At 45.9% G+C, this 11,703-nt stretch overlaps 2 protein-coding genes across 2 annotated transcripts; both read left to right on the plus strand.

The window, feature by feature from the left end:
• Positions 1-871: 871 nt before the first annotated feature.
• LOC128710903 (CCR4-NOT transcription complex subunit 3) lies at positions 872-6,200 on the plus strand. The gene is made up of 12 exons (XM_053805762.1): positions 872-896; positions 1,831-1,928; positions 2,025-2,159; positions 2,253-2,706; positions 2,803-3,008; positions 3,119-3,413; positions 3,554-4,046; positions 4,143-4,216; positions 4,377-4,990; positions 5,072-5,182; positions 5,459-5,668; positions 6,004-6,200. Exons 1-12 carry the CDS (start codon positions 872-874, stop codon positions 6,100-6,102), a joined length of 2,814 nt encoding a protein of 937 aa, XP_053661737.1. The 3' UTR covers positions 6,103-6,200.
• A 3,607-nt stretch (positions 6,201-9,807) lies between these two features.
• Positions 9,808-11,703, plus strand: LOC128715001 (uncharacterized). The gene is made up of 3 exons (XM_053809882.1): positions 9,808-9,922; positions 10,012-11,532; positions 11,602-11,703. Exons 1-3 carry the CDS (start codon positions 9,896-9,898, stop codon positions 11,701-11,703), a joined length of 1,650 nt encoding a protein of 549 aa, XP_053665857.1. The 5' UTR covers positions 9,808-9,895.

The following is an 11,703-nucleotide window of genomic DNA, read 5'->3' on the forward strand; positions in this document are numbered from 1 at the left end:
GAAGAATAATTCGTAAATGATAAATTGTGCGGCATTTAACGGGATTCAGGAACACGGTGCCAGCATTGCAGATGAAGGAAAGATTGTCGGGAGTGTGTTAAATCGGTTCTCTAGTCGCGCATTGCAAAACAGTACGGTGTGCAAAGTTGAAACAGATCGTATTCGCTGAATGAGCACGGTTCGCGGCCATCTTGAAAGTGAGGCAACACAAACACACTCACTAACGGAGACACGTACGTACGTGCGCCGCGCACATACACACAACGTCGCCTTTGCCGCTGCCCGTAGTAAGAGCTAAAACTTACTGGTTCCTCTGTTTTCGGTCTGAGAAAACGGATAGCTGTGGACGGAATCCGTGTGATTTCGTACAACCCCGAACGTTCAACTTCCTGTGCTGGTAGTCAGCTTAGTTGGTGGCACCGCTTTTACCGTAACAACGCTTCACTCCATGGCTGGGCATTAGAAGCTGGATCTAGGAAGGCGCAGGAAAAAAACCCTCAATCACTTACACACCACCAGCTCTCGGTCTCTCGCATACGCATCGGTTTCCTCCACCCCGACCCCACCGTTTGTGTGGCCTCTTGCGTTGCAGTGGAAGCAAAGGAAACGGTAGCAGGAAAATCCGAACGATTGCATCCGAAAGCGGGACTACATTATCCGGCGCTCGAACTCGATTCTGGTGGAAAAGGAAGAAGGTTGCCAAAGTGTGGTACAGCAGCAGCAGCAGCAGCAGCAGCAGCAGCAGCAAAAGCTGGAGCGAAGCGAGCGCAGAGGTCAAGAAGCTTTTGGAGCGCGCGCCAGAACCATTCCGAAGGCCCGTTTTGCATGAGTAGATTATGTATGATATCTGTGAGCAGATGTGTACATAGCCATGGCTGCGACGCGAAAGTTGCAAGGTGAGAAGCATTGAGCGGAATTTCGGTGATGGTTTATTGCGTTCGGTGGCCGATAGAAAGTGACAATTGTGCGGTGTAGAGTTTTCGCACGGAACAAGGTGGCCGAAGAAGAAGGAACAATGGAAACAATTATCCTGTATGCCGTTCTGGTGAATGTATCAACTCGTGTTTGCAACCAATCGAAGAAGGCTATGCATTTCTGATTTGAATCTGGTGATTGTGCAAATTTGTTTGCAAATAATCTGCACAGATAGCTGCGCGCGGTGTTCAGTGAAATGATGCTATTGAAGGCAGCTAAAAAAGGCAAGCTTCGGACCGTGACAATAGGGATAAAATGTAATGGGTGTTTTACAGTTATTGGAATATAAGATGTCACGAGTTTGGTGCTGGATTATTTTAGTGTAAAAACTGCAATAAAACCCCTTTTTTTAGAGCACCGGTTGCTTCGCGAGACAAATTGTCATGAGGACCTAATTGGGGGTTTGAACAAATAAAATGAATTGCAACGCACAGTCGCCCGAGAAAGTGGCTCCGTTTGTAACGCGTTCTGCGTGGATATGTGTGTGATATCGGGCATCGAGAAATTGATGCTAATGAAGTGTGTCTGTGAGCATGGGAAACACTGTAGCTTACGAATTGACATATGACGGAAAGCACCGGCGACGCTCGTAACACACTGTCAGTTGAAAATGAATCACATGTATTGCTATAAACAAAAGCTGCTACATAAACATGCTCCCCTTCGTAAATGGAATATCTTTCCGAGCCGACACCGCGAATGGCAAAGCGAAGCGATTCTTTTGTGCGGATTTAAAACTGTAGCTAGAAGCTTTTTTTTGGGGTGAATTCCACCATATTTTTCATCATCACGTTTCATATTTGTTCGATAGTTGGCAGCATTTAGAATAATCTTGCTCTTGTCTCCATTTTTTAGGTGAAATCGATCGGTGCCTGAAGAAAGTCACTGAGGGTGTAGAAACGTTTGAAGATATTTGGCAGAAAGTTCACAATGCTACAAATAGCAATCAAAAAGTAAGTCGCGACGTAAGTCCACAACGGCCGGTTCTAACGGGGTTACGCCAACATACTGAATGGTAAATGATCTCTCTCTCCCTCCATCTTTACTAGGAAAAGTATGAAGCGGATCTCAAGAAGGAAATTAAAAAGTTGCAGCGATTACGCGATCAAATCAAATCATGGATCGCTTCCGGCGAGATCAAGGATAAAAGCGCTTTGCTGGAAAACCGTCGGCTCATAGAAACCGTAAGTGGCGAGCGCATCTCCCCGCTGATGGCGATTTTATTTTAAACAAATTATAATTCTGTATGTTTGTATTTCCAACACCTCCTCCAACAGCAAATGGAGCGGTTTAAGGTGGTCGAACGGGAAACTAAAACGAAAGCATACTCGAAGGAGGGCCTGGGTGCGGCCCAGAAGATGGATCCGGCGCAGCGGGAAAAGGAAGAAATTAGCTCGTGGCTAACGACGTCCATTACCTCGCTGCAGATACAGATCGATCAGTTCGAGTGTGAGATCGAGTCACTTTTAGCGGGGAAGAAGAAGAAACTCGATAAGGATAAGCAGGACAAGATGGACGAGCTGAAGGGTAAGCTGGAGAGGCACAAGTTCCATGTCACGAAGCTGGAGACGCTGCTGCGAATGCTCGACAATGACGGTGTCGAGGTGGATCAGATCAAGAAGATCAAGGAAGACGTCGAATACTACATCGATTCCTCGCAGGAGCCCGACTTTGAGGAGAACGAATACATCTACGATGATATCATCGGGCTGGATGACGTGGAAATCTCTGGTATGTTTACGCGGTGCCAAGCGACCGATTTGGTGGTTTCAGTCGTGTTCGTGGAAATATAACCGTATCGTTCGTATGCTTCTCTTTTCCCCGCAGGCATCCCGGTGTCGACCGGTACGGATAGCAATAACAGCAATGAGACAGCAGGATCGCCAAGCAGTCTAATATCTGGAACTAGTCCGGCGCAGTCACCGGTGCTAAACTACAGTGCCAGCACGTTACACAATCACAGTAGCGATCTGTCCGCCGATAACAACAATCTGAATGAGAAGCGTTCGAAGAGCGAGGGCACGAAGATTACGGTAAGTCAATAGTGGATGGATGGAGTGGATGTTTTTTTGTTGCATTTTGCCCCCGCCGAGGAGATTAAAATGTGCGTTTTGTTTTTTTGATCTCGTTCACGGTTTACCAGCCGGTGAAACCGACCGCAATCCGCGCTAGCAAGGTGGACCCGTCCGTCACCGCTGTCAGTAATGCCGTTAACAACAACGGAAGCAGTAATAGCACCAGTAACAGCAGTAGTAGTACTATCAGCAACAACAATACGTCCAAGACCGGGCTGATCAGCTCCACGCCTAGCAAAAATCATACTAATGCTGCCGCGGCGTTACCGAACATGTTGGTGCTACCACAGCCGCCCAACAGTATACCCATCATTGGACCCGCGTTTGCTGCCGTTGCGAAACAACATCCTAGTGAGTATATACGTGAGTAATGCAAAAAAGTGCAGCACATGAAAATGTGCTGTGCGCAAGGATATACAGAATGTTGCTGTTATGCTCGTCAGGGGCAATCAGCAATAATAAACATGGGTAAAATCAATTGACGATTGTTCCTTCGCTTTTAGAAAATGGTTCTATACTCCAGCCCAGCACGCCCACCAGCACGGGAGCAACGGGCGCGTCACCATCGTCAACGAGTGGGCCACTGCAAACGCAAGCACCGAATGCATCGAATGTTTTTAGCAGCCTCAGTCAGATAATTAATACATCTCAACCTAAGCTTAGTCAGCAGCAGCAGCAGCAGCAAACGCAGAACAGTTTACCGAGCGCTGCGGCCGTTGTCGCTGCAGCGAACAGCAGCAGTGTGCCGGCCACGACACAGTCGAGCGGCTCGTCACAGCAGCAAGCGCAGCAGCAGGCACAGCCACAACAGCAACAATCCCAGCAGATTCCTCCCGGTCAGAATTCCATGCTACTTCACAATGCCTTGTCGTCGGCATCGAGTACGGAGAGCAACAATCATGTAATGAGTACATCGTCCGCGTCTACCATCAGTAGTAGCGGGGCGAACGTTATTAATAACTGTGTCTCTCCCAGCAATTCCGCAGTCAGTAGCAGGTAGGTGAACCGTTTCGACGTGGTCTGGTCACGACAAATTCTAACGGGTTGTTTTGCCCTTTGTTCGGCGTTTCGTTTCGTTGCTTTTTTTTACAGAGCGTCACCCAGTTTGATGTCACCACCGCAGCAACAACAGCAGCAGCAGTTGTTGAACGGTCCCACAACACTCGGTAAGCGCAATTGTGTTGTGTTGTGTATCGCCGAACACACTTCACCCCCACCGAGAAGCCGTGTGTTGTGTAACATTTGGCGCATGTAATGATTCATTGATGCTATTTCCGTGTTCTTTCTCTCTCTCGTTTACGGTGCATGTTCTATTGCCCTTTGTAGCGCAAGAAGTGATAAATAGAACAGGAGTTCTCGAAACTGGTCCAACCACCAATCCAAACGCGCTAATGCAGCAGCAGAGCCAACAGCAACAACCCAATCCCCAGGGTACGGCAGCGGCAGCGACGGTGGCATCCACTGCGCAGCAACAACAAGCAGCTGCAGCGGCGGCGGCCGCAGCAGCAGCAGCAGCTGCTGCTGCACAAGCAGCGGCAGTGGCCGCGGTGGCTGGTCAGCAGCAGCAACAGCAGCAACAACAGCAATCGCAACAGCAGCAACCACAACCACAGCCAGCAGATTCGAGACAGGCTGGGCCAGTTCCTTCGAATCAAACCCCACAAACACAATCCGGCGGCCCGTCGTTCATGGTCGATGCTAGCGGTGTACCAACTGGGGCGAACGCGGGCAACCTACTACCAACATCGTCAGCTACTGCCATCACGAATGGACCGAACACGATCATAAACACAAACTCTAGTATTTCGAACGCCGCCAACGTGAACAGCGGCCCCGGCGGCATGAAGTCTTCTGCCGGTACGCATGAGGCCTGCATACCGCCGCTACTTGGCGTGGCACCTTTAGGCACGTCAAAACTGCAGAAGGAGCATCAAATTCAAGTAATGATACGAGTGATACGAGGAGATATATTACGCAGGACTAAAGTACTGACCCGAACGCATGTTCCGTTGTCTTTTCAGTTCCAACTCATGGAAGCCGCCTACTATCATCTGCCAACACCAAGCGATTCAGAGAGGCTAAGGCCGTACTTGCAACGTCAACCTGTCCAAACTCCACCGCACTTTCCACAGGTTCGTTTTTTTACAGAGAAACAGTTTGAATATTAGGTTCTGTTCATGGCAAGGGAGCACTCAATTTGCAAATCATGGAAATGTTAATCGGATGTTTGATTGGATAACTTTAAACATCTTTCGTAATGGGCGCGATCCGAGTGTTTACAATCTAGAATTTTGACTTATTATCGGTTTCCGTATTAGGTTTCTGTGTTTGTGTTGTATTAAAGTGTATTGTATAATGATACAGTAACGCTATCTGGATGCTAATGTATTCTTTTCATTGTATTTCAGCAACAACTTCCACATTCTGAAACGGTAGAGTTTTTCCAGCGTCTATCACCCGAAACGCTCTTCTTCGTGTTTTACTACATGGAGGGAACGAAGGCTCAATATCTAGCCGCTAAGGCGCTGAAGAAACAGAGCTGGAGATTTCATACGAAATATATGATGTGGTTCCAGCGCCACGAAGAACCGAAAGTGATCAACGAAGAGTACGAGCAGGTAAGGACTGGGATGACGTTTTGTAGTTTAATCAATTAATTTGATGGATACATCATACTAGTCATTGATGGATCCGGGTGCGTGTAACGTGTGGGTTTTTGTTGCGGCGCCAGTTCCACATGATACAATATCATCCGGGAGGTTCCCTCTGTATAGTACACCAGAAATGGCAGGACTTGACAGGCTTTGACAATTACCTATTAGGTCCTTCCGCCAAGAAGAAGAATCATACTAAATCATATTGCCTATTTGTTCTTGTTACTAATCGCACAATGTTGTTATTAATCTGTATATTCTCAATTACAATTTTCTCTCTTTTTCTTTCTGCTTTCTAGGGAACCTACATCTATTTTGACTATGAAAAATGGGGCCAGCGTAAAAAGGAAGGGTTTACGTTTGAATACAAGTACTTAGAAGACAGGGACCTGAATTGATCTTTACAGATTACGGAACTCCTTTTTTAAAAAATATGTGGAAAACAAAATGAAACGCAAAAAAATTGATCAATAAAAACTATAAAATGTTCTGAAAACAAAAATCACCACCCCCAGGATCGCAAAACTCACAACAACAAAAGAGAGAAACAAAGAAAAAAAAAACGAAAATACGTGTACGGGAAGCCCACGAAACAAATGTGTGATCACTGGACGGAAATTGATAGAAAACGCGGAGTACATAAAGACACATGCACACACATTGGTCAATGCATAATTTTCCCGGCAGCTTCGTTTACTTCAACCACAGACACGGCATCAGTCATGATGAGGTGCGATCGAACGCTGGACATAAATACGTACAAATCTACAGCCAAACGCTGGATGTTGTACCTTCTCGTCGATGATCATCTACGTTTATTGAACATCTCAGAATCATCAGAAGTACCAACTTTAAGCTGTTAGTGCGAATCTTCTAGAGCCAGCAGAACCCATTGAACTCTCATTTCAATTGTGATTTGTTTGTCCTTCGCAAGTCGGACTTTTAAGAAACTCTCCTGTGTACATATATCAGCGGTGCTCTCGTCCCCGGACTGTTTCAATCATCCTTTTCACAAACATTATTTAAAGCGAATCGATGCGAGGAATATGATGCATTGTATCATCGTTTCTCATCGTCATCGTGTCGAATGGCGCGGGAATGTCAATTGCCTATTGAGCGTAAATTTGTTTTACCTCTGGGACGGTGTTGCGTAAAACAAAAAAACACGAGTTCAGTACGATACGAGGGTTGCAACAGTGGCGAGAAGCGCGTACATTGTGTAGTAAACATTAAGCAGCAGAAAGAACCCATTCACACAGACACAACGTCGTAAACACATAAACACCCATTGATTGATTGATTGATGATAGAAAATAGATTTTAAACTTCAAATCGTGAAAACGGAAAAGATGAAGCGGTATAAAATAACGTAAACAAATCAGCAGAAAAAAGGTTAAAGAAACAAAAAATCATAAAAAAGTATGCAACACATGAAGCATCCCGTTCGCAATGCGGTACAAGAATAATAGGCGAGAGTGGGTTATTTTGTAGATCAAATGATTCGGTCATGCGTTAGTTTGCCATTTTCTGCATTGCGTGCAAGAAGAAATATCATTTCATCCTCAACACCGCGTGCTTAGAGGGTTAGTAAGCTTACGGTGGTAACAAAAACGAACAAAACAAACCCCCCCGAAACAATGTAAAAAGAAATTACTTCAACATCTTACAAAACAGTATCCGGTTCGAGGCGGAAATGCGAACATGATTTACAAATGATCATAGCAGTTACAAAACACAAACATACACACACACACACATAAACATTCAATCATCTGTCCATACAATAATTCTAGGGAAGGAAATTGTGATGAGCGTTAGAAGATTGTAACAGACACTGTGTATGTTAAGTTAACCACTTACGCACTATTTGGTGTGGAATTCTCTCACACAATGTTTTGGCCCCCTGTTTTTCCGACACTACGCTGTTATCTTGTTTGGGTGGTTATAATTGAACTTGCAAAAACTGGACAGTGGTTTGAGTGTAGAAAGCTTGTCCCGTTTTTTTTTTCATAGGTACATTGTGTTGGTCAAGCAAGCAGTAGCAGGTGCCGATACGCGTGCATGTAGGAAGGTATCAATAATCTCTCAACTCTGTACACAGCAAACAAAACTGTCCAATAATCCATTCGAATCAGAGAGTCTGTAAACGAATTGTAAATCATGTCACTGCAGAAGAAAAAAAGGGGCATCAGTGGCGGGGGGTGAACAACCTTCTCAGCACAAGGCAGGAAACAAAAAAAAAAACACTATCGCAACATACGGAAGAATCCACCGTGCAAATCATACACGCAGTGGCCTGTTTGGGGTTTTGAGTTGCCTGTAGCACTTTGTGCCCTCCGAGTAAAAGCAAGCAATCCATGTACACACCACATTCATTCATGCAGGTCATACCCGACGGAGCACGATCCTTTGGCGTCGCTTTACAAGGACAAAATGGTCGACTGCAAGGCAGGGTGTAGATATACGGATAAGGCGAACAAATGTTAAGTGCCCCCCCCCCCCTTTTTGCATCCGCTTGACCTCCCAAGGTGGAGTAAAGAAGCGATCAGCTGCCCTCACCCTAGCGCGCGCCACAAGCTGTTTCTCTAGAACGGGTATCTACATCTGTTAGTTGAATCTGTGTGTATAAAAGTAGTCGTCCGACAGTAGATTCGTTCGTTAGTAAGTGCTGGACGTGTAGTAGGGGTCTAGCTGTGCTGACCGGGGCGGGTTGACGGGTGTTACTGCTGTCGAAAGAATTGATGCCACTGGTCCCGAGAGTCTTGGGAATAATCTCTCCAGATCGAAGAGGAAGTATCGTAACCCTTTTCGAGCGTGCGGCCGCAAACGGTTTTGCGTAGTAAAAGAGAGAAGAAGAAACAATATGATCGCTCAGTAGTAAATAACTAAAACAAAATAAAAAAGAACTGATTCCGAGTGCAAAACAGACAACAAGAAAACAAAAGTGGAGGAAACAAGTTCCATAAATGTCCTCCCTCCCCCCGCGTAAAGCTGGTGGTCGTGCAGTCGCAGATTTATTTTTAGGCTAAATACTGCCAAGAAAGACGATCTGCTGCTTGGAGGAAGAAATAAAACAAACAAACAAAAAAAAAATGGAGAAGAAAACAAGAACAAATAAATGAATATGAATTGAAAAACAACGTAAAAAAACTGGTAAAGAACCACAAAAAACGCAGACAAAACAAAAGTGAGCAAAAGGAAGGCTAAAACAAAACAGCAAGCAAATTGTAGAAAATGAAAAACATAGAAAAAAAAAATCATACAAAATGAAGTAAAAACGAAGTTGCTAATACAAAAAAAAAACAAACAAGCACCCCTCCGTTAGCAACTGCCGCGATGAATATCCGCGTTCATGAGCTAAAATCGCTATGCGGTTAAGGAAAAAAAAAACGTTCTTTCCGGTAACGCGAACCAAACTTTACCGTGGTTCCCGGTTCTTGAAGGCTCGATTAATAAGAGCGGATCGTGAGTGTGTGTGTGTGTGACGTGCTGGGTGGTCCAGTTAGAGGTACATCAGAATCCTTGAGAGTCTTGCCTGCGACCACGGATGGGATGTACACGCCACACGGCACACAATCTCTCCTTTTGAACACGAATGACGATAAATGAATGAACAAAAATGAAAAAAAAAAAAACAACTGCATTAAAATGTGATTTATAATTATAGATAAACTGATTGAGTAATTATTAACGAAATAAAAGCTCTATATATTAACTTGGTTCCGGTGTGTCCATTTCTTAAATTCCCTTAACTCGCTCTGCGTATTACTTTAACTATTTTGTAACCTCAAAATTTGGGATCATATTTGGACTTGTCCGTGCAACTCGCCTCCAAAATGTCTAGCTATGGGCAAATCAAGTAACAGGCCATCAGAGGCCATTCCCAATCAAGAACATTAATTATAATATTTATCTAATATTTGTATTCTAGGCAAAATACGAGAGGAATGCGCACGTACTGCGCATGCTCCAAAGCAGTGGCTCACCTGTTGCATGGAGTGTCCATTACGACGGCTTCCTTCCACAACGATAGAGGACGTCGATGTCACTGTGGCCAATTGTGTGATGTACGATACCCGCTCGTCATATGATGCGGGCTATTTATAACCCACCGTGAAAGTATTGATCAAATAAGTGGCCAGATCTTGAGCAGCGCCTGGTAGTGACACGGAAAGTCGCACACAGTCGACGATGGAGTTAGCTGACCTTCCGCACGAAGTGAGTATTACATGTAAAATCAATCTACAACAATCAATTTCTAAGGCGATTGAGGACTGTTTCCGTGTTCCACTGTCTATCATCTGCAGCTATTGGAGAAAATCTTCACCTTCCTTCCGGTGACTGAGCTGGCGACGGTTTCGCTTGTCTGCAGCACCTGGTGTGATGTAATACGGACCTTTATTCTACCCAAGCATGCCGTGTTGCACGTTCGTCCTGTACATCCCGTTTCTCATCAGCTGATTGCCATGGAGACGGTGCTTACGGAGCAGTGCGGCAAACCCTTTCCCTGGACGAACGTGAAAATAACCATCCCGAACGAGGAGCTTCCACAGCGGCCGGAGTTTGGGCAGTTTTTCCAACGTCAAGGACATGCCCTCAAGTCTCTTACTCTGCAATGCATCCAGCTAACAGCGGACATACTGGAGGTGTTCCCCAAGTTGTACAACCTTGAGCGGCTTTCGATCATCAGTGAGTCAGAATCTCTGTATGGTACAGTTCCTGCAAACGTGGAAGTGGCACTAACCTCACTGAAGACCCTGAAGCATCTCAGGCTGCATCTTCCCTCGTATACCATCCTCCGGAGCGTTAGCTTCCTGAACGGTGCCGGGCTCGTTTCGCTTTCACTCGAACGGTTCGAGACGGAGCTGCATCATCTGAAACCGCTGCTGAACGCTCACCATCGAACGTTGCGCGAGTTAACCGTGCGTGTGGAGGAAATGAAGCCTCTACTCGCGCTGTTGAACTCCTACGACGAACTCAAGCTGTACCGGCTCAATCTGAAAAGTGCCGGCAATGAGGATGATTTTTCCGACGGCTTGCTGGCGTTATACGAGCGACAACCGCAGCTGCGTTCACTTACGATCGGATCGGAATTATCGCTACGGGCGGTGGATGCATTGCCGAAGAAATTGCTCCATCTGCAGGAACTGGAAATCATTGCCGAAAGCATCAACAACTGCAAGGCACTGAGTGAGCTGCGACACCTGCGACGACTTACGATGTGTCTGTACGATGTCCGTGCCTGGGATGAAACGGTGCAGATTGGTGGTGTGACGGAACTGTCGCTGGCGGTAACATTCCCACTCATCTCACCGGCCATATTCTGTTCCTTCCCCAACCTGCACCGGTTGTACCTTGAGGATGTAGACGACGATACGCTGATGCGTGACATCGTAGTCGTGCGTACGCTGATGGAGTGTATGCGCAATGTGCGTGTGCTGGATCTGGAGAACTTTGTCTTCAAGGAGCGGGAAATACTGAACGACGGTGTGGTGCGCTTGGAAGAGATGGAAAATCTAGAATGTTTGAAGTACAGCTGCCGGGATATGTCGGATGCGTCGCTACTTACCATGAATCTGCCGCACCTGCGGGAACTTTATCTGACGCACTGTCCCAACGTGTCGTTCAAGGGAATATCCTTTCTCGTGGCCAGCTGCCCACTCGTCGAGCGATTGCATCTCGAGTCGAATAAACGCGGGCTCGAGGATGATGCGCTGGAGATGATAGCACGAAAGCTCACCCATCTAAGGAGGCTGGTTTTGGTAAACTTGCGTGCGCTCACGAATGATTCCTTGGATGCGATCGTGAACAACTGTTTCTATCTTGCGGTACGTGATCGGTAACTAAGGAACGAATTATTTACATGCGTTGTAACGAGTTGTCTTGCTTATTTTTAGGAGTTAACCATAACACACTGCGTTGGAATTACACTGGAAAAGGCGGACGCCATCGAAAAGCTATCGGTGGTGAAATCTTTGAAAAATTTAGTTTACAGCTAA

Source organism: Anopheles marshallii, chromosome 3, assembly GCF_943734725.1.
Source record: "Anopheles marshallii chromosome 3, idAnoMarsDA_429_01, whole genome shotgun sequence".
Taxonomy (NCBI): Eukaryota; Metazoa; Arthropoda; class Insecta; order Diptera; family Culicidae; genus Anopheles; species Anopheles marshallii.

What these genes read in the sequence shown, in the direction of transcription:
- LOC128715001 (XM_053809882.1), top strand. Translation starts at nt 9,896, where the DNA reads ATGGAGTTAGCTGACCTTCCGCACGAA. An exon ending in TAGCTGACCTTCCGCACGAA is followed by an intron (nt 9,923 to 10,011) that starts GTGAGTATTACA and finishes TATCATCTGCAG; the next exon opens with CTATTGGAGAAAATCTTCAC. An exon ending in ACAACTGTTTCTATCTTGCG is followed by an intron (nt 11,533 to 11,601) that starts GTACGTGATCGG and finishes GCTTATTTTTAG; the next exon opens with GAGTTAACCATAACACACTG.
- LOC128710903 (XM_053805762.1), top strand. Translation starts at nt 872, where the DNA reads ATGGCTGCGACGCGAAAGTTGCAAG. An exon ending in GAACGGTCCCACAACACTCG is followed by an intron (nt 4,217 to 4,376) that starts GTAAGCGCAATT and finishes TGCCCTTTGTAG; the next exon opens with CGCAAGAAGTGATAAATAGA. An exon ending in AGAAGGAGCATCAAATTCAA is followed by an intron (nt 4,991 to 5,071) that starts GTAATGATACGA and finishes TTGTCTTTTCAG; the next exon opens with TTCCAACTCATGGAAGCCGC.